The sequence below is a fragment of the Pipistrellus hanaki genome (genome assembly GCF_964339955.1).
Source record: "Pipistrellus hanaki genome assembly, chromosome: 6".
In the NCBI taxonomy this organism is placed as follows: Eukaryota; Metazoa; Chordata; class Mammalia; order Chiroptera; family Vespertilionidae; genus Pipistrellus; species Pipistrellus hanaki.
Window position 1 is genome coordinate 5,741,690 of NC_140508.1, and position 20,017 is coordinate 5,761,706.

Consider the following 20,017-nt stretch of genomic DNA (forward strand, 5'->3'; position numbering starts at 1 on the left):
CCCGCCGCCAGGGGTGGGCGTGGGGCGGGGTGGGAGCCTGTGCTGGCGCTCCAGGAGCTCAGGGAGCAGGGCAGATGAAGCCAGCGCCTGAAACGGGAAGCATGCTGCTCGGACAGACCTCGGAGCGGAGGAGGGAGACGCCCCGCCTGCCGCTGTTCCCCTCCCCCGCCCCGCAGGGTGGCCGTCTGGGGCGACACGTCCTGGGAGCGCCGGGCGGAAGCGCTGCTGGGACTGACACGTGGACTTGGGCGGCGCTGTGGCCGGGAGCCGGTCTCGGACTCAGTGCGCACCGTGGCTGTCTGCTCCCGATGCAGCCGCCCCGGGACAAGGCCCACCAGGACAAAGCCCACCAGGACACAGCTGGGGACGCTCAGTGGACCAGGTGGGGAGGAGGGGCCTGGGCGGGGATCAGGGGAGGGGGCGGCGCATCCTGTGGGGAGAGTATCCTGGAGGAGGCGTCCAGCTGCAGGGCCTCCTTTGCCCTCATGGGGGGCACCACCCTGGGGAGGAAGGAGTGGAGTGCACAAGTAACTCCAACCAGCGGGACCCTCCTCCCTTCCACCCACCCCAGGCTGCTGGGGCCCAGGAGGTCATGCAGGCAGGGGGCCTGCTTGGAATAGGGGGCATCTTCCTGGTTGGGAGGAGCCTGCGCTCACTGGCCTGGCCTCATGCTGGAACTGACCCTGCCAGGCAGGACCTCACCTGAGAGCAGCAGAGGAGCAGTTCAGTCACCCCATGGGGCAGTCAGGGGCTGGTCCGAGTCCTGCCACCGCGCGATGTGTGTGATGTGGGCCAGGTCCCCGAGGGGGTAGGGGGAGCAGAAGTTGGCAGGAGGAGAGGAAGGGCCCAGCAGTAGCCCACTCCTTTTCATGCCCGTTTCCACTACTGTAAGGGAGCCCCCGAAAAGCCCCCAGGCCGCCAAGGCTCAGCTCTTCTCTGGTTCTGTGGGCTGAGGACAAGCCAGCTGGACCCGGGCCCAGAGTCAGGCCCTGAAATCCCAGAGCTTGTCCACCTCCAGGTTTGGGTCCCGGTGAATCTGCTCTCGGGGCCTCCCTGTTGCGGGCAGAATAATGGCACCTTCCCGCCTCTGCCCCAGCACAGGGCTGCGGGAAGACCCGAAGGGACAGTCCCCAGTGTTGGGGTCAAGATGAAGGCAAAGCTGTCGGGGAAGAGGGAGAAGCTGGCGTTCATAAGAAGCCATCAAAGCCAGGGGCCTCCCGGGACAGACCAGGGAGCAGGGAGGAACAGGGCTGGCCCAGTGAGTGTGACCACAAACCAGGCACAGCTCGTGTCTCCCCAGGGTAGACTGGGGACTGTCAGCTGTGTGCCTGGACCAGGGGTGCTTTTGGCCAGCCTCTCCCTCACTTCCCTCCACAACCTGCTGGTTATGGAGATGGGGTCTGGCTCTCAGCTTGAGCCAGGTGGCAGGCCTGCTTGCAGCCAGCTGGGCAGAGGGTTGTGCCCAGGACAGACAGACAGGACAGGCGGTTCCTGGAGGGCCTGTAGGTGCTGGTGGAGCCGTGCTCAGTGCGGGAGCAGGCTGTTCTCAGCCATGACTGGGTAATAATAACAAGTGCTAATGTCGGCCGCCGCTGGACTGCATGCCCTCTGCTTGGACTGCCACGTTTTGTACTCACAGTGACCTAGGAGGCAGGGCTGCTCTCCAGCCCCATCCCAGGAGTGGGGGCCACCAGCAGCCTTGGACCCACATGTGCTCTCTGGCTTGTTGCCCTCCTGGCCCGCGGCTCCTGCAGTTCCCTTTTCTGAATCAAGGGGCCTCGTGACCGCATGTTCGTGCGGCATGGGTGCTGCATGCACAGGGGCCGTTGCAGAAAGCGTTTCTAGCTGCTTCACAGGAGGCATCTTGATGACTTGGGCTCCAGCTTGAGGCTCAGGGCTGGTCAGAGTGGGGGGATGCAGTCTCAGCCTCTCCTGACCAGTCCTGCCACACAGGGCTGAGCATTCTGGGTCTGGGTCACCCCTTCCATCCAGACATCCTTGTTCTGTGTGCCCAACAGCTGTACGGACATCCCTTTGCCCACTTAGCTGACACTGCCCGCCAGCTCAGGGATGGGGCTGTGGCTCCAGGGCCGAGGGGGAAGCACAGAGCACCTTACGCCACGCAGCTCCCTGGGGAGTGCCCCTGCCGGCACCTTAGGCTCAGAGCCCACGTGGCAGACCCTGCATGGAGCCTGCAGCCCTGGCCCTCTTGGGTCCCATGTCAGACATGGAGGCAGTCAGGGAGCAAGCACTGCTGGGAGCTCTGGGGCCTTGCAGGTATCTGGCCTGACCCACCGCCTTCGTCGTTCTGTGAACGCCAGAGGGAGAGTCGGTGGGAGTCCCCCCTCTACCTTGGCCTCTCAGGCAGGGGAGGCTCCACTGAGACCGGTCCCATCTGCCCCTGTGAGACTATTCTTGTCTCGCTTCTGAGTAGCATTTTAAGAACCAGGAAGTAGGGCCAGGCATGACGGCCAGGGCCCCTCCCCAGTAGACATTGAGGGGTCACTGGACCATTTCCAAGTACAGCACCTGCTGTGGCCTCTGGGGGTGCGGCCAGCGGGGCTCCAGGGCCACAGAACTGTGCACGCGCGGCCCAGGACCTGCTCCCGGCGTGGGGAGGAAGTTCCAGTGTGTGAAGCAGGTAGTGGCTGGGGTGCCCTGGGGCCTCAGCCTGTGGCACCCCACCGAGCACCTGCAGAACCAGCTTGAAATGCAACCTCTTCATTGCACACATGGGGAAACTGAGGCTCAGAGAAGAGACGGGGTTCCCGAGTCGGTCGGGCTTGCGCCAGACCACAGCAGCCAGCAGGAGCGTCCCAGCTCCAGGCGGGACTGGTCTGCAAACATGGGCATGCGGGCAGCAGGCTGGCTGTTTGGAACTTAGACTCATTCATACCAAACCCTTGCATGGTGGTCTCGAACCTGGAATCAGCTGTCTCTGCTTGTGTGGTACAGCAGCCTCCATGGGCAGCAGGGAGGGTGTGCATCCTGCAGCTCCCTCCCCCGCTGAGGGGAAGTACGGTGGCCCGTGTGGACAGGCGGCGGAGGAGTGGGGCACGGTTGCCACGCCTCCCTCCGGCCAGTCACAGTGGCTCCTCGTGGGGCTACCCAGAGCTTGTGGGCACCTTGCTGTTTGCTGGCTCATGAAGGAGGCAGACATCATGGGCTCTTCTTCCCTGGGGAAACTGAGGCTGGAGGAGGCTAAGCAACTTGTCCCAAGTCCCTCACCCCCAGCCTCGTCCGCAGCCAGCATGGGCTCCAGCCCTCCTGGGGTGGTCTTGGCCTCACCCTGGACCGTCCTCCCCAGTTGTCTGTGCAGCTTGAGCCTGGAGGGGGGACTGGCAGGTGGGAGACTGGCTCTGGTCTGCCACAGATCAAGCCCCATGTCTGCCGCCAGGACCCCACTTGGTTCCTGGAAGACACACACCCCCTCAGCCTCTGCCCCTGCCAGGTCCAGACAAAGGTCCAAATGGGGATTTGGGAGTGAGGGGACAGTCCAATGTCCTTCCTCACAGGCGTCCTTCCCTATTCTGCTCTGACATCCCCCCAAAGCCCCTGCTGGCCCCCTCCTAGCCACCCTTCTTTTTGGTGCCTGGCTCCTGGCCCTGCCTTCCTCTCCCTGAGCCCTGCCGTTTCCTGGTGACTTTGATGTCCACATGGCCCATCGATCCGGTGGCCTGGCCTCTCGCCCGTGACCTCTCCTCCCTGCAGCCTCCTGAAGCGTTACAGCACTGACACCTTTGCCCCTTCACCCACCAGGCCTTCCCCACAGCCTGCTCTTCCCCTCTGCAGTGCCCAACCCGGGGAGGACTGGTCCCCTGCCCTAGGCCCCAGGCAGATGTGCGAGTCCATGTGCAGGCAGGACCCTGAACCCCCAGCTTTAGGGCATTGCCTCTGTCCAGACCAGCTGCCTCCAACTGCCACCACACTCTCAGGCTGTCCCCACCGCACAAGACATGCACGTCAGCAGGACACCTCCTGCCCGCCCCTGTCGTCCACCCACCCACACACAGTCACTGCCTTTGGGAAAGCTGTACAGCACTCCCTGGCTCCGCACTGCTGCCCCGGTCACACCTGAGGCCAGTGCCGTGTTTGCCATGGGCCGCGAGCGGTGCTGACAGTTACAAACCAACGTCCACAGTGGTTCCGGCCTCTGCAGCTCTCTGCTGTCCCAGGACCCGTGGGGCTCCGCAGGCACGGGTCCTCGGGGCAGGTCTCCTGGGCGTCCACCTGTGGCCCTTGTTTTTGTTTGTTTTTTAAAAATATATATATTTTATTGATTTTTTTATAGAGAGGAAGGGAAAGGGATAGAGAGCTAGAAACATCTATGAGAGAGAAACACACCCCCTACTGGGGATGTGCCTGCAACCAAGGTACATGCCCTTGACCGGAATCGAACCCGGGACCTTTCAGTCCGCAGGCCGATGCTCTATCCACTGAGCCAAACCGGTTTCGGCTGTGGCCCTTGGCTTTGGTGACAGACAATTGAGAGCACTGGCCAGGAGCTTTGTGGATATTCCCTCCGTGGACATTTGTCTGACAATCTTCCCAGCAGCCAGGGATGCCTCACCCCTGCCCAGGTTCTTCCAAGGGGCCCACAGCACCGTGTCCCCTTGCTGGCCGCCCAGCACTGCCTGCCCAAGGGCCTCTGCTGGGCAGACCCAGCTTTTCTGGGGACCCTGCAGGACCCACTGTCCTGCCCCAACCTGTTGTTGCCCTCTCTCCCCCAGCCACAGGACCCTCCCTCTCTGCCTCAAATGGAGTCCCACCTCACTGCCCCCCTTGGCAGGAACTAGCTGTCAGCTCCCACCTGGCTGCTTTCTTGGGCCCCTTGGTCTCTAGTCCCGGGTGACAGCCCTGACCACAGTGCGTCTGAGCGGCCCTACACCCACGTGCTGTCTGTGACATTCCTGGAGCTGCCTCTCCTCCTGGGAGTCCACAGGCGGCATTTCGATGTCGGGCAGTCTGGCGTTTGGGAGGTGGTGTGCCTTTGTCAGACTCTGCCCTTCCTCTCCCGCAGGCCTGAGCGCCAGGCATGGACAGGGACGCTGCTGCTGGGCACGTGCCTGCTGTACTGTGCCCGTGTCAGCATGCCCATCTGCACCGTCTCCATGAGCCAGGACTTCGGCTGGAACAAGAAAGAAGCCGGCATCGTGCTCAGCAGCTTTTTCTGGGGTTACTGCCTGACTCAGATCCTGGGTGGCCACCTGGGGGACCGGTAACTGCCCGCTCCCCACTCCCGTGCTGGGCGGGAGAGCTCCGGGGAGGGCCAACTGGGCCCAACCCCGAGGCCCAGGGGCTGCACCGCCACCCTCTGGGAGCTCTTGGGGTGATGGGGTGGATGGGCGGACTGCACCCTGTGCTCTCACCCTCGGCCTCCTCCGCAGAGGCTGTGGCTCAGCGCGACCCTGGAGAACGGCTCCGAGAAGGGATGGCCCGAGCCCCGCCTGGCCGTCTCCATGCAGGATCTCTGGCCCCGCAGCCTCCCCATCACTGCCCTCTCGGCCCCTCCAGGATCGGGGGCGAGAAGGTCATCCTGCTGTCAGCCTCCGCCTGGGGCTTCCTCACCGCCGCCACCCCGCTGCTCGCACACCTGGGCAGCGCCCACTTGGTCTTCATGACCTTCTCACGCATCCTCACTGGCTTGCTCCAAGGTAGGCACACGTCAGGGCTTCCCTCACGGGTAGTGTTAGACTCTGTTAGAGCATGTGTGTGCATGTATGTGTGTTCATGTAGGCGGTGCACGGTGTGTGCATGCATGTGCTCCTATGTGCTCCTGTGTATGTGTGTGGACTGACAATGCCTTGGCACCCAAGTAGTTTCTGTCCTGGCCAGTCTGTTCAGTGGTTAGAGCATTGGGCCTCAGACTGAGGGGTCTCGAGTTTGATTCCCCTCCAAGGGCACGTACCTGGGTTGCAGACTTGGTCCCTGGTCCTCAGGTCAGGGCACATGGGGGAGGCAACCAACCAATGTGTCTCTCTCACATTGATGTTTCTCTTTCCCTCTCCCACTTCCCTCCACTCTCTAAAAATCAATAAAAATATCTGCTAGTGAGGATTGACATCAACAACAAAATAAATAGAAGCATTTCAGAGTCTGGCCAATTCTAATGTCAGACGTCCTTCTGCAAAATAGCTGCATCCGGGCGGCCCAAAGTTGCTGTCTAACAGCCATCAGCACCATGAGACTGACAGGCATGGTGGACACAGGCTCATGCTCAGGCCACACTGGACTCCTCGCGAGAGCCCCCAAGCACCCAGTGGCCCCGGTGAGCAGGTGGCGCCCAGCCCCCGCTCCAGGAAAGGGATGGCCTCTGAGCTACCGCCTGCCCCAGCCTGGGCTCTGCAGCGTCCATCGCCTGGCGTCCACCCAAGAGCACAGGCTTTGGGCCCTTCCTCACCACGCCCGCCTGGCAGCCCCCTCAGACCCTGGCAAGGCATGGGCATGGGCCCTAGGGACCCCTGTTCTCCAGGAGTTGGCCAGCCCCACCGTCTGGCCTCTGTGCTCCCGTGAGCCCACCCTAGATGGCCTGTCTCCCTGTGACTCAGGGCTGGTGCTCCGGGCCTGCCAACCGAGATCCCCGAGCGGGGCTGTAGGCGCCCCCTGGGTGGCCCACAGCTCAGGCTGTTTCTCCCATCCTGGGAGGCCGAAGACTTTTCTATGTGCTGGACTACGGCTCATTATGGGGGACAGACCAGGCTCCAGGGCAGCTGTCACGCTGGGTGACTGGCACTCTGGTGGGCAGGGCCAGTGCTCTGAGGGGAACCAAGTCCCACTCTGGTCCCAAGCCTCTAACAGGCAAGCGCTGAACTTCCAGCACAGTGTTTTAAACTGGAGATTTTTAAATAATTGTAGATCCACAGGAAGTTGCAGAGCAACATACAGGAAGTTCTGTGCTCTCTCCCACCTCCCTGTGGTGCCATCTCCGTAGCTACGGGAAGCATCACGCCTGGACCCAGCACTGGTTCCACAGAGCCATGAGGTCTCACCTGTTTGTGTGTGTGTGTGTGATAGCATGTGCTAGTGTGAATCAGGGTGTGTGTGTGCAGGTGGCCACGCCACATGTTTGTGCCAGGACTGTAGAGCTGCCGTGGCTCTGGAAGCCAGGGGGAAGGTGGCAGAAGCCTTCCCTGCCAGCGCCTCTCATCCAAGCTGAGCACCTCCTGAGCCAGGTGTGCTGCTGGTTCCTTGGGGTGATGCGAGTGTGAAGGAGGTCCAGGCTGGAATAATCACCGGTGGGGAACTTCCCAGCCGCCCTCACCCTCGGCTGGTGCCCTCGCTGGCCCCTGGCCCGTGGCCTCCGCATTCTCTGCTTGTTCCAGGGGTTTACTTTCCTGCGCTGACCAGCCTGCTATCACAGAAGGTCCGGGAGAGTGAGCGCGCCTTCATCTACAGCACTGTGGGGGCCGGCTCCCAGTTCGGGTAAGTCCGAGGGGGGGCGGGGCGGAGAAGGGATGGCGGGGAGGCAAAGTGTGTGGCCCCTGCAAAGCCCCGCAGGTGGTGGGACAGGCCACATGGGTCCCTCTGCTGGGCCTCTGTGCACAGGTGCTGGCGGCAGGGGAGCGGCTTTGGGCTGTGCGGGCGGCGGGCAGGGCAGCAGCGCTCTATCAAGCGCCCTTTCACCTGCGCTGCTGGAGCCGGGGGTGGGGGGGCGCTCCGACTCCTCGGGGAGGCGCCTGCGCTCGCCCTGGCGGGCAATGTCACCTCTGGCAGTGAGAGCCTGTGCCTGCCCGGCTCTGTGTGGAAGGACAGCTCCCTGTCCTGATGGGCTTCCTGACCCAGGCTCGGACCCTCACTTCCCTGCTCCAAGGTCCACGCAGAATTTAGAGGGACAAGGGGTACCCCTGGGTGGGCTGGAGCAGCCCACAGAAGAACCCAGGGTGCCCAGTCAGTGTGATGTTCAGAGAAGCAATACAGGAAACCAGGAAACACTCATTTATCTGAAATCCCACCTCACCTGGTGTCCTGGGCCCGTGGGGGGTGGGGGGGCGAATTTCAGATAAATGAGGAGTGTTTCCGGGGGGGGGGCAGGGAAATGGAGGCTCAGAGAGGAAGTGACCCCCACAGGCCCAGTGGCCTCAATCTGAACCCAGCTTTTTTCCTCCTTTACAATCTCCTGGCCAAACCTGGGCAGATGTGGCGGGGAAGCAGCCCCTGAACCGTGATGTTTGGGGGTTTTAGTTTAGAAACCCACACTGCAATTTCAGGCCCCCTTATTGTAAAAAACATATTGGTATTGATTTCAGAGAGGAAGGGAGAGGGAGAGAGAGAGAAAACATCAGTGATGAGAGAGAATCATTGATCGCCTGCCTCCTCCAGGCCCCACACTGGGGATGGAGCACGCACCCGCGCAGGTGCCCTGGCCAGGAATCTAACAATGACCTCCTGGTTCACAGGTTGATGCTCAACAGCTGAGCTAGGCCGGCCGGGCTTGGGCCCCCTTAAGGGCCGAGGAACAAGACATTCAAGACCACAGAGCCCCTGTGCCCTGCCTCGGCCACACGGCCGTCCTGAGTGCACGGTGGCCACGCAGCGTCCAGTCTCCTGAATGCCAGTCTCTACCCACGGGCTGCAACAGGGCACCCCGGCTTCCCAGACACCAGCTCACAGGGCTGGGCTGGTGCAGGCGCCTCCCTGCCTGGGTGAAGCCAAATCATGGTCACTGTCCTCTGGTTCTAGGACCCTGGTGACGGGGGCAGTGGGCTCCCTGCTCCTGGACTGGTGCGGCTGGCAGAGCGTCTTCTACCTCTCTGGCGGCCTCACCCTGCTGTGGGTGTGTTACGTGTACAGGTACCTGCTGAGCAAACAAGGTAACTGCGGCCGGGTAGGCACAGCCTGCACATTCGGCCGCCCTGGGGCCTGGGCCCCTCTGGCCACCACCAAATGTGAAAGTCACAGAGCAGCCCCAGCTCAGGGGACCAGGGCTGAGCTGCAGACTAGGACCTCAGAAAACATGCCTGCGCTACCTGCCCGCCCCGCCCCCGCCCTCAGGGTTAACGCCATGTTCAAGCTGAGAGGTCTGCAGGGGTCCAGGCAGAGGCGGGGAGCTGCGTGTCAGAGGGCAGAAGAGGGGATGGGGACTCAGGCCTGGGGAGGATCAGAAAAGTGGACCCTCAAAGGCACTGGACACAGCGGGAGGCCCTCCCCCCGCCCCCATCACTGGGCCTTAAGAGCAGAGCAGCCGTCCCTGATTCGGAGCAGCTTTTACATGGACGCTCCCTGCTCCCTCCAGATCTCATCCTGGCCTTGGGCGTTTTGGCACAAAGCCTGCCGATGGCCGGGCACACCAGGGTTCCCTGGAGACAGCTTTTCCGGAAGCCTTCTGTCTGGTGAGCTGGCTGTGCATGCCACCTTGTGGGGCGGGGGCAGAGGGTGGGGACCCTGTGTGTCCCTAGCACTGACCGGTCACAGAGCCAGGGTCCCCAAGGCCTCTGGCCGCCCTGGGGGCGGGGACTGTGGCCTGAGAGGCACCTGCACCTGCAGGGCGGCCATCTTCTCCCAGCTCTCAGCCGCCTGCTCCTTCTTCATCCTGCTGTCCTGGTTGCCAACCTTCTTCAAGGAGACCTTTCCCAGCTCCCAGGTGGGTGGGCTGCCTCGGCTCCCGCAGGCAAAGCGCACCCTCTGTCCAGGTTCTTTGCATCGACTCCCCTGCCGTCCCCTCCACGCCTCCTGACCCCTGACCCCGCACTCCACACTCAGCCTAGCCCGCGACGGGCCCGCCCTCGGTGACGGTCCTTCTTGGGAGGCCCGGCAGGGGCTGGATGTGAACAGGGATGTCACCTCCCGGCCCTGGCGGCCAGGACCCTCTGAGCAGCGCCCTCCTGGCCAGGAGTGCAGCCCCCACTTCCCACCCCCTGCTCAGCCCTGGGAGGCTCGACAGCAGGGGAGGCTGCTGGGGTCTAGCCCCGTGGGGATGGCTCAGGGGTAGGGAGGCCTAACCCCGGGTGAAGATGAGAGTGGGGGCTGGTGCCAGCCTGGCTGCCTCTGAGACCCGCCTCCCTCCCCACAGGGCTGGGTCTTCAACATGGTGCCCTGGCTGGTGGCGATTCCTGCCAGTCTGTTCAGTGGGTTTCTCTCTGACCATCTCATCAGTCAGGGTGAGCCCTGGGGACAGGACTTGGGGAGCCATGCCTGGGCTCACCCCACTGTGGGGAGGGGCGGGGGGCACCCCTACTGGGAGGGCGGCCACAGCGATGGCAAGAAGCCATGGCCCCTGAGGACCACGCTGGGGGAGTGAGAGCCCAGCCCTGCTGAGGCAGCAGGTGGCCCGGGAGCCTGGTTCCCAGCCTGACCCGGCGGTGGCTCCCCAGCCTCAGGTAAGAGTGGGCTCGGAGAGCAGCGAGAGGCTCCAGGTCCCCTCGACGGGAGTGACCTCCCAAGGCTGCATGCAGAGGTGGGAGGGGCACCTGGTGTGGTCAGAGTCGAAATCAGGTGTGAGCGGGACCCGCGTGCACGTTGTAACGGTCAGAATGGCCTTCCTTCCACGCACCTGCCCCACCTCAGCCCCGGGTCCTGTGAGTGCAGACCAACCTCAGAGCAGATGCACCACAGCACACACACGAGTGTGCACACGCCTCTCCCACGACACAGAATACCACGGCTTGAGCCTGGGGCCTCTCCCTGCTCCCTCCTGCAGCTCTGCTGGGGCAGGTTCCCCTGTGGGTGCTGTCGGAGGGGGTGTCAATGCAGACCGAGCAGTGGGAACGTGTCCTGGTCTCCCCTCTGTCCAGGTTATAGAACCATCACCGTGCGGAAATTCATGCAGGTATGGCGGTCGTGGGGTGGCTGTCTTTGGACGTCCTGTTTATTCCTTGGGCTGTGTCCCCAAGTCCCTTGACCCAGAGGTGCTGGTGTGGCAGGGCCGTGGGCTGTGCCCTGAGTGCTGGGCCGGGCAGCCGCCCCTTCTCAGAGCTGTGTGTGCAGCTCCATGTGCCCTTTGAGCCCTGGCACCCATTCGGGCCTGGATTTGCTCACATCTAATGGGGTCTGTCCACTTGAGGTTCACCCAGCAGGGACAGCCTGCCCCACACTCCTGTCCCCCCCCGCCCGGGCGGCCTGGGAGGGGTACCCTGGCCCTTTGCTGGCACAGCCCTGCCTGACCTCGCGTCTGTCCGCAGGTGATGGGTCTGGGCCTGTCCAGCGTGTTTGCCCTGTGTTTGGGTCACACCTCCAGCTTCTCTAAGTCTGTGTTCTTTGCATCAGCTTCCATCGGCCTACACACCTTCAACCACAGGTAAGGGGCCCGCCCCGCCCACCCTCTGCCCTGGCCTCCAGCACTGCAGCCCTGGGTGCGCAGGGGCAGGCAGGCCAGGCAGGTCCCCACGTGGGCCTGGGCCATTTGGAGAAACAAAGACGTGCTGGGGCGGGGCTGGGGCGGCCTCTCCAGCAGCACCCCTCCACTGGAGGAGCCAGCTCATCCGCCGCCCCATCGGTGGGCGGTTCCAGTCCTCCCAGCGCCCAGCATCGCCAGTTCCTCAGAGAACTTCACAGGGAGGGAGTCGTTTCAGGAAAAGTCGCCTTTTTTCAGATTTATGGATACAAAGGAGTGTGCTTTCGGCAAGCTGGCCTTCTTGTTAATTTCATCCTGGGGCCGGGTCCCTAGGCTGGGTCACCACCAAGATGGGGAGCTGGGAGTCCAATGGCCCAAGAGTGCCGGGGCATGGCCAGCGGCACCGGGCCCTGAGCCCCGTGGTCTCCAGCTCCGGGTGCTCAGAGGCCTGACGTTAGTCCGTGGAGGGTGGCTGCTCCGTGGTCACTGGCCCACATGCTTTCCTCCCCACAGCGGCATTTCCGTTAACATCCAGGACCTGGCCCCGTCCTGCGCTGGTGTGCTCTTTGGTGAGGACCTGCCCCTCCTGGAGCCTCGGGCTGCTCCCAGCTGGGTTGCCTGCGAGGGTCACAGTGAGACCCCTCTGATGTTCTCCTCTCTCCCCTGTTCGCAGGTGTGGCCAACACAGCTGGGGCCTTGGCAGGTGAGAGGCAGGCAGGGGTCCCTGCCTGAGGTGCCTGGGGTCCCCTTGTGTCCCCCACCACCCTCTGGTTATGCAGGGTGGGGTGTGGCCCTTCGGGGGGGGGGGGGTCCGACAGTGTCAGATCAGTGGGGTGGGGGGTACACCTCCAGGCTAGTCCAGAGAGAACAGAGCTGTGTTCTGTAGTGTTCGCCTCCCCACCCTTCCCCCACTGTGGGGTTCACCTCCCCCTCAAATGTGAGTCGATCCCAGTGTCCTGGGTCCCCACGGGTCAAGAGCCTGGATGACAGAACAGGCTCCGCCCACTGCCCCGGCCCCACTGCAGGCTCAGAGGGCCAGAGGTGGCCGGTCTCCTGCAGGGCCTGGGAGGCCTCTGCCCCCTGAGACTGGCTGGCCTTGGGACACAGAATTTGGCTTTTCTTTAGGCCCCTTTCCTCCAGGCACCCCACCCCAACTCCTCTCCCCCACACTGCCTGGGACTGCCTGTCACTCACCCTGTCTGTCCCCTCTCTTGGTGCAGGTGTGGTGGGTGTGGGCCTGGGTGGCTACCTGATTGAGACCACAGGCTCCTGGACGTCCGTGTTCAACCTGGTGGCCGCTGTCAGCAGCCTGGGGCTGTGCTCCTTCCTGGTGTTCGGGGAGGCCCAGCGGGTAGACCTGAGCCCTCGGCAGGAGGACCTGTAGCTGCCCGCCCCGCCCCGGCCCGTCCATCTGCCTCGGGGGAGCGGCTTCATTTCAGAGCCTCTTCTCTTGACTGCAGAGGTGGAACCTCAGAGAGAGTCTCGATGGAGCAGGAGAGGGGCGCCGCCCTAGTTAGACCTCAGTTTCCCCTCTGCTACGCGGTGCCTGGAGTCAGTGTAGAGCGGGTTGTCCTGCCCTCAGCCGCCAGGGAGCAGTGGCTGGCACAGGCCTGGGCTGCACTCCTCCCCAAGACGGCTCTGCTTTGTTTCTCGGCACCGGGGCCGGCCCTGCTCTTGGGGCACCTGTGTGCTGTGAGCGCTCGGCAGTGTCCTTGCCCCAGGACTGTCTCCCGCTGCCCCCAAGTGTTCCCAGGGCAGCTGCCCGGGGTGAGTGGGGGCAGTGAGCTCCACCCCTTTGGCTGTCTTTGGGGACCCCACCCCAATGTTTCCCTCCGTGGATCTCCAGACACTAGCAATGCGCTCTGCTTCCCTGGCACCCAGTGCCACTGTGTGGGAGCCTGGGCACCCTCTCTGCCAAGGCGTTCCCCGGAACCAAGTGACCCTGCCTTCTTCCCATTTACGACAGAGGAGCCGTTGCTCAGGAATAATAGGTGTCGCCAGATGTATATGGAGAGAAAAGAAATACAAAAACGTGGGGAACGTACCAAAGCCTTATTTAAATGATGACTATCCTTTTATTTAAAAGAAGACTGTTATTTTGAAGCACATTGTTAAAAGAATAAATACTTGTAAAATATTTTTTGAACTCATTCATGAGAAAACCAGTAAAGTGTTACAAACAGGTCAAAGGAGAACCCAGAACAGACCCAGGGATAGCCAGGGCCCTGCATGGGGCGAGGTGCCGGTGTCCCCACCGGGGCACTGCTATCAGCTCCCCGCAGGGCCCTCAGCCCCGCCCACAGTCACTCAGCCCAGCCAGCTGTGCAGGAGCATCTGTTGGTTCCTGTTTCAGCACAAACTTCCCCCACAGTCACTCCCCTTTTTTCCTAATCCTCACCCAAGGATTTTTTTCGTTGATTTTCAGAGAGAGAGGAAGAGAAAAGAGAGGACATCAGTGTGAGAAGAACACATCGATTGGTGGCCTCCAGCATGTGCCCAGGGAGGAGCCTGCACCAGGTCTGTGTCCTTGACTGGAATCGGCCCGGAACCCTTCATCCTGCAGGCTGACACTATCCACTGAGCCAAACTGGCCTAGGGCTAGTCTCCCCATTTTTGATTAGAAAGAACCTGAGAGATTCTTTTTTAAAAATATTTTTTTATTGATCTCAGAGAGGAAGGGAAAAGGAGAGAGAAGCATTAATGATGAGAGAATCATGGATCGACTGCCTCCTGCATGCCCCCCACTAGGGATCAAGCCCAAAACCCAGGCATGTGCCCTTGACTGGAATCAGACCCAGGACCCTTTTGTCTACAGGCCACCTCTCTATCCACTGGGCCAAACCAGCTACGTCCAATCTGAGAGATTCTTGATCACAAAATGAGTCTGGCTGGGTGGGCTGGGCCTGTTTGCAGAGGTGCAGTGAGAATGCTAGTCTATATAATAAAAGCCTAAGTGACTATTATGGCAGAATGACCAGTTGCTATGATGCACACTGACCACCAGGGGGCAGATGATAATGTAGGAGCTTCCCCTGGTGGTCAGTGCACTCCCACAGGAGAAGCCGGGCTCACAGTTGGCGGAGGGAGCCTCTCCCACCTCTGTGGCAGCTAAGGACCAGCGAGCCCAGCAGTAGGAGCAGTGAGCAGGTGGGAGGTAAGGAGCAAGAGGTCCAGACTGCGAGAGGGCGCAGGCTGGGCAGAAGGACCCCCCACCCCGTGCACGCATTTAGTGCACTGTGCCTCTAGTGTCCCATAAAGGCCTTTGGTCTGCTCAGCTGGGTTTCATGAACAACCTCAAGTGGGTCCACTTCTGTGACCTGCTGTCCAGGGGCAGGAGCCCAGCCGAGGAAGCTCCCCAGGACACGACAGGGGGCCACCGTGGCAACCACGTGAGTGGCAGCTCCCGACACAGGTGCGTTCGCACTGCTGTGCGGCCACCACCACCACCATCTCCAGAATTTTTTCATCTTGTAAACTGACACTCTGTCCCCATCAGACACTCCCTCTGCCACCGCAGACAAGGCACCACCTTCTAGTCTGTGGTTTTGACGACTCTAAGCACCTCGTTAAGTGGAATCACGCAGCATTGTCTCTTAGTGACTGACTTTCCCACTCAGCACCGCCATGTGGTTGCAGGCACCAGGACTTCCTTCCTTTTTAGTCCTGTGTGGATGGACGCTGTGGGAGTTCTCACTCCATCCTGTGCGGCCACGCCCGCGTTGGGTCCGAGTCCCTCTGCCACGAACGGGAGCTGCTGGGGCGCCGGGCGTTGGACGGAGACATGAGACGTCGTGAGCATAGAAGAGAGGTTCACTGTAGCCCAAGTAGCCATGGCTACCCAGGCGCATCCGGCAAAACAGCTCCTCAAAGCAGCCCTGAAGCACCGGCTGGTCCATGACACACCCTTCCTGCAAAGCAGCCTCCAGCACAGGAGCTGTGCAGCGTCGCAGCCCAAACCAGCAGCACGCACGGCTTTTTACCAACAGACAACGGAGGCCTCTGCCCGATGGGGACACCATCTCTGGGTGAGGAAGGCACACCTGCACGTACAGGAAGATGGCAGGGCCCTTGCTTTTGTACTCTTGGCCTTGAACTCTGGACGGGGCCCACAACTGCGCTGTGTGTGTCTATTCACTGGGCTCCTGGGTTATTCCTACCTCTTGGCTGTTGTGAACATGCAGCTGTGAGCTGGGGGGTGTGATAAACACTTTGTTTTTAACCCCCAACAAACTGAACTCTGAGGGGGGGCGGCCCAGGCAGTGAGGTGGCTCTGTGCCGAAGGGCAGCCAAAGGACACCTGGCACGGTGCTCTCAGGCCTTCCGGTGCCACTGCCCCACAAGACAGAAGAGGGTTTGGGGTGCGGGGCCCAGTGCAGCAGATGGGCCCAGCCTCCTCCCCTCAAGGACCGACCTGGTCCAGAACGTCATCCCAACTCTCGGTGGGGTCTCCCTAGCCTTCCCCACCGATGCTGGTCCCCAGGACAGCTCCATGGGTCGGGGAGTGTTTGCAGCAGGGAGGGTGCTGATAACAGAGGCGTGCTCCCTCGGGGGGAGGGGCTGGCGCTATCTGGTGCAGTCCAGTCAGACACGGCTCTGGGCAGCTCTGGCCGGGCCCCAATGCCACACCAAGCCCTGCCTGTTCACAGCCCACCACCAGGAGGCACCTCAGGAGGGCACGGCTGTTGTCACCCCACTGCCGGTTGACAGAGGGCGCTGTCGGACAGGGCTGTACCACTCTTGCCCCAGATCCTGCTCCCAGACTCCTCCCAAGACCCACGGAGCTGCCCACTCAGTGGGAGCTGATGTTCCTCTCTCCACAGGAAGGGAATGGGTGGGAGGTGGCACAGCTCGGCATCGCATGGGCGATGGTGGGGGAGTCACCGCCAGATAGTGTGTGGGAGAGGGCTCCAGGCTGGACTCTGTGGAAAGAAGAGGGACAGAGGAAGGGCTGATCCCTCCCGGGGGCTCCTCAGCGGCTGTGGCTCCCTGTTTCCACCTGTGTCTGACCTGAGTTTGAAATCCTGGCCCTGTCCCTCCCCTCGGTCCAGTGACAGGGGCCATGTCCTCGCTGCAGCAAGGCTTCCTGCTGCCACCCCAGTGCTCCTCCTCCCCAATGCTCTGTCCCTACTGAGCCAGGAAGCGGGCAGCACGTGGCCTGGAGACCGTTTCTGTCCCTGGGACTTGGGAAGCAGAGACCCCTCGGAGGGGCCAGCCTGCTCTGACCCCGAGTGAGCACTCCGCTGTAGCCCCATCTGGCCTGTGGGCTCCTGTCACGAGCCCATCTCCAGAATCACCCCTGACTGGTGGCTCCCCAGCAGTTCTGGGCAGGATGAGCACCGGGCGGAGTGGCCTGAGGCACTGGCTCCAGGCATCACCCTGATGGGTGCTGCCCGCTCAGGAGCAGGCCTGGCGCGTGGGACTGAGGATGGGCTGGGCTGGAGGAGGCCGGTGGCTTTGGAGGAGTTGGCATCTGCTGGGACCTGGTGGGAAGGCGGGAGGAGGTGGGGAGGGCACTGAGGCTCGGACCAGCAGTGAGGACGGGGTTGGGGGGGGTGGATGGAGGGGGGGGGGAGTGGGGGCACAGGCAGGGCGGCGGGCCCAGCCCCTGACCAGCCCTTTGGGACAGGCTGCTCTCAGGTGAGAGCATTCAGCTTGTTTGCAGAGAAGTGGAGAGCGAGAGAGGGCCTGGTGAGCCCTGTCCACCAGCGGCCCGAGGGGGACAGCTCCCTCCCGGCCAGGCCCCCGCGTCCGCCTGGCCAGGCCTTCCTCCCTCCTGTGGTCTGTCTGGGCAGCATCGCCTGGTTTACAAACTAATGTCTTTGTCCCCGGGGAAGCTCACCAGCAGGATTCAAAGGTGTTTGAAGAGTAAATGTTTTCCTAAGTTTCAGCTGACATTCAATTTTAATGACTTTATAAACAAAGTAACTATTAAACTGCGTGCTTGCCGGCTCCCATGCCTGACAGGTGCCAGTGGGAAGCAGATGCTAATCGCATGTCCTAATAGTCATAAATAAGTGGCCTGGCATTTCCCGTGTCTGTGGCACTGCCAATGGCCAATTTGTTCTTCAGAAATGGCCACCTTGGCCTGTCAATCATCTCTTGCTGTAGGCACTTTTTGGTGATTAGAAGCCCCTTAGAGAGCGAGAAGTCCAAATTAGTTTTACATAAAAAAATAAGAATATTCATGCTGCTGAACATCTAAAGGTGAGAGCAACAGCAGAGTCCAGACCGCCAGCCAGGGCCTTGGGACCCAGACCCACTGGGGTCCCTGGGCAGGAGGACAGGTCGGGGTGCGGCGACGGGCCAGGCTGAGACAGCCGTCCGAGCGGGCAGGTGGGCGCCGGCGGCACTGTGGGGACGTGAAAGCTCATGCAGAGGACGGCCGGCGAGGAGAGGCAGTCTCCTTGAGAGGAGACCGCGGTCCCCTGGGAGAGCTGAGAGGACACAGCACCTCGCCGGGTGGCCGTGCTCCCGGGCTGGCTCCCTGTCCCCCCCTCCGAGGACAGGTCAGCCACGCTGGCTGTGGTCTCCCCGGAGTTGGGGTAATAACTGCATGACCCCGCTTGCATCCTTGCTGGGCTCTGGCCCGGGCCCCTGCCTGAGGCACCGGCTCCAGGCATCACCCTGATGGGTGCTGCCCGCTCAGGAGCAGGCCTGGCGCCTGGGACTGAGGATGGGCTGGGCTGGAGGAGGCCGGTGGCTTTGGAGGAGTTGGCATCTGCTGGGACCTGGTGGGGAGGCGGGAGGAGGCGGGGAGGGCACTCAGGCTCGGGACCAGCGGTGCGGGCTGCAGGCAGACACCTCGTGGTGTGGGCTGGGAGTGAGTGCCGGGCCTGAGGACGACAGGAAGGTGGGGAGTCTCCTGAGCCGGCTCCCCGCTCTCAGAAAGCCCTGCACGAGGGCTGGGGATGGGTCCAGGATGCAGGGTGCCCTAGCCAACCTGCTGAGGGGCACTGGCAGGCCGCCGCCTTCCTCTCCATTCCGAGGGGCGCTCTGGGCCAGGCTTGGGCTCAAGGCCCCGCTGGAAGCCCAAGGCCCTCACCAGAGGCCCGCCCTCTGACCCTGTGTCCGAGGTTCCTCCGTGGCGTGGCCAGGCCAGTTCTCCGCTTCTTCTCTCGGCCTCGGCACGTTTCAGCGTGTGGACGGACCCAAGGGGTCTCTGTCGCCAGCTGACGGCTCTCAGGTGGACTCCATCTTCTGGCTACTTTTTGGAAAGAACGTGGGAGAAGCGGCTCTGCGGGGCCTGTCTCTGGGACTCTGGCATCCACAGGTCCTCCCTCGGCCTCTGGCTGCTCCCAGGCCAGAGAGGCTCCCAGCACACGTTCACCCAGCCGACTGAGCAGACTCCAGCTCCGCAGCCAGCAGAGAGCTGCTCCCCCGGCGGGCAGGCGGGCGGGCGCGGAGCCTGGCGAATGCCCGGCGTGGCTCTGGGGAGCGGCTGGTGTCCGCTGTGCATTGTGCCTGAATCTCCAGCAAAGCCCTCGCCATGCTATTAAATGGTTTAGCAAATAAAAATTTTAAAATGTGCAGCCAGATGTCCAAGCTGACAAAGTGCTCACCGCGTTTGACTGATAAGCCAGAGCACGCGGAGCCCGGAAAGTGTGGGGTGGGAAAACACCGCCCTCTGTGTGGCCGGGCGGCTCAGGGGCTTGAAAGGAGCGCCCACCTGTCGCCGCTGTCCGCCCGGTCCCGAGCAGCGCTGCTCTGCAGAGGAGCTGCCACAAAGCAGCACCATCAACATTCATGGCGGCCGGCGCTTACCGGGGCACAGCAGCTCGGCTCTTTGCTTTGGTGACTGGACTGTTTCCTGGCAAACTGCCTCCTGAAGCCGTGGGCACATCTGAGAGACAGACCGGGACCACAGAGGCCACGTCCCCTCCGGGCCAGGCCCCACCTGAGAGGGGAGAGGAGGCGGGATGCGTTGGGGTTGAGTGAGTAGTGGGGAATACGATCGTAGCTGAGGACAACACGGCAGCACACACATGGGAACCAGCGGAAAGCCTGAGCTCAGGTGCATCTGAAACCACGGCCTGGCGTGGCGCTAGGGGTTAATAAAGGCAATCAGTGTCCCGGCAGGCTGTGGCCGGCCTGAGTCCAGTCTGCAGCTGGTTGCTGTGAGTGAAGCATCAGCCTTGACCTGGGCAGCGACGTCAGGGTCCGTGCGGGGAGCGCGTTCCTCCCTCTGCGGGACGCCACTGACGGTGCTGGAAGGCAGTGACCTCTGGCCTCCGGGCCACGTCTGCCCCTTCACCCCTTCTTGGGGGCCGATGCGACAGGCGCTCGGTATGTGGGTACGGCCGCCCTTCCCAGCTTTCGGTGGGGCATCTCACCGGGTCCCCTGCAGGGTCCCTGGTCGCCTCCACTGAGCCCCCGTCGCCAGTGCCCTGCCCAAGCTCTAGGAGAGGAGCACGCCGGTGCACGGGCGCCATCAGCCTCCACCCTTTTTTTTTTTTTTTTTTTTAAATAAATATATTTTATTGATTTTTTACAGAGAGGAAGGGAGAGAGATAGAGAGCTAGAAATGTCGATGAAACATCGACCAGCTGCCTCTTGCACACCCCCCACTGGGGATGTGCCCGCAACCAATGTACATGCCCTTGACCGGAATTGAACCTGGGACCTTTCAGTCCTCAGACCGACCCTCTACCGCTGAGCCAAACCGGTTTCGGCCAGCCCCCACTCTTGTCACTAACAAGTGCTCCCGCTAATGAACGGGCCGGTTAACAGCACGGGAGAGCAATTCTGGAT

The 20,017-nt window shown here is 62.1% G+C and overlaps 1 protein-coding gene across 8 annotated transcripts; it reads left to right on the forward strand.

Moving 5' to 3' along the window:
* The first annotated feature begins 102 nt into the window (after positions 1-102).
* SLC17A9 (solute carrier family 17 member 9) lies at positions 103-13,406 on the forward strand. 8 transcript variants are annotated; one of them, XM_084888168.1, is made up of 13 exons: positions 114-382; positions 5,021-5,218; positions 5,515-5,654; positions 7,323-7,422; positions 8,680-8,810; positions 9,233-9,329; positions 9,484-9,580; positions 10,010-10,097; positions 10,731-10,765; positions 11,118-11,233; positions 11,783-11,838; positions 11,943-11,972; positions 12,490-13,406. In XM_084888168.1, exons 1-13 carry the CDS (start codon positions 309-311, stop codon positions 12,651-12,653), a joined length of 1,326 nt encoding a protein of 441 aa, XP_084744294.1. In that variant the 5' UTR covers positions 114-308; the 3' UTR covers positions 12,654-13,406. The 8 variants fall into 8 exon arrangements, 7 of the variants coding, with proteins under 7 accessions (XP_084744292.1, XP_084744296.1, XP_084744291.1 ...); XM_084888166.1 differs by having other exon boundaries at positions 103-382; positions 5,388-5,654; positions 8,680-9,329; positions 10,637-10,765; XM_084888165.1 differs by having other exon boundaries at positions 107-382; positions 8,680-9,329; positions 10,637-10,765.
* The last annotated feature ends 6,611 nt before the right edge of the window (positions 13,407-20,017 follow it).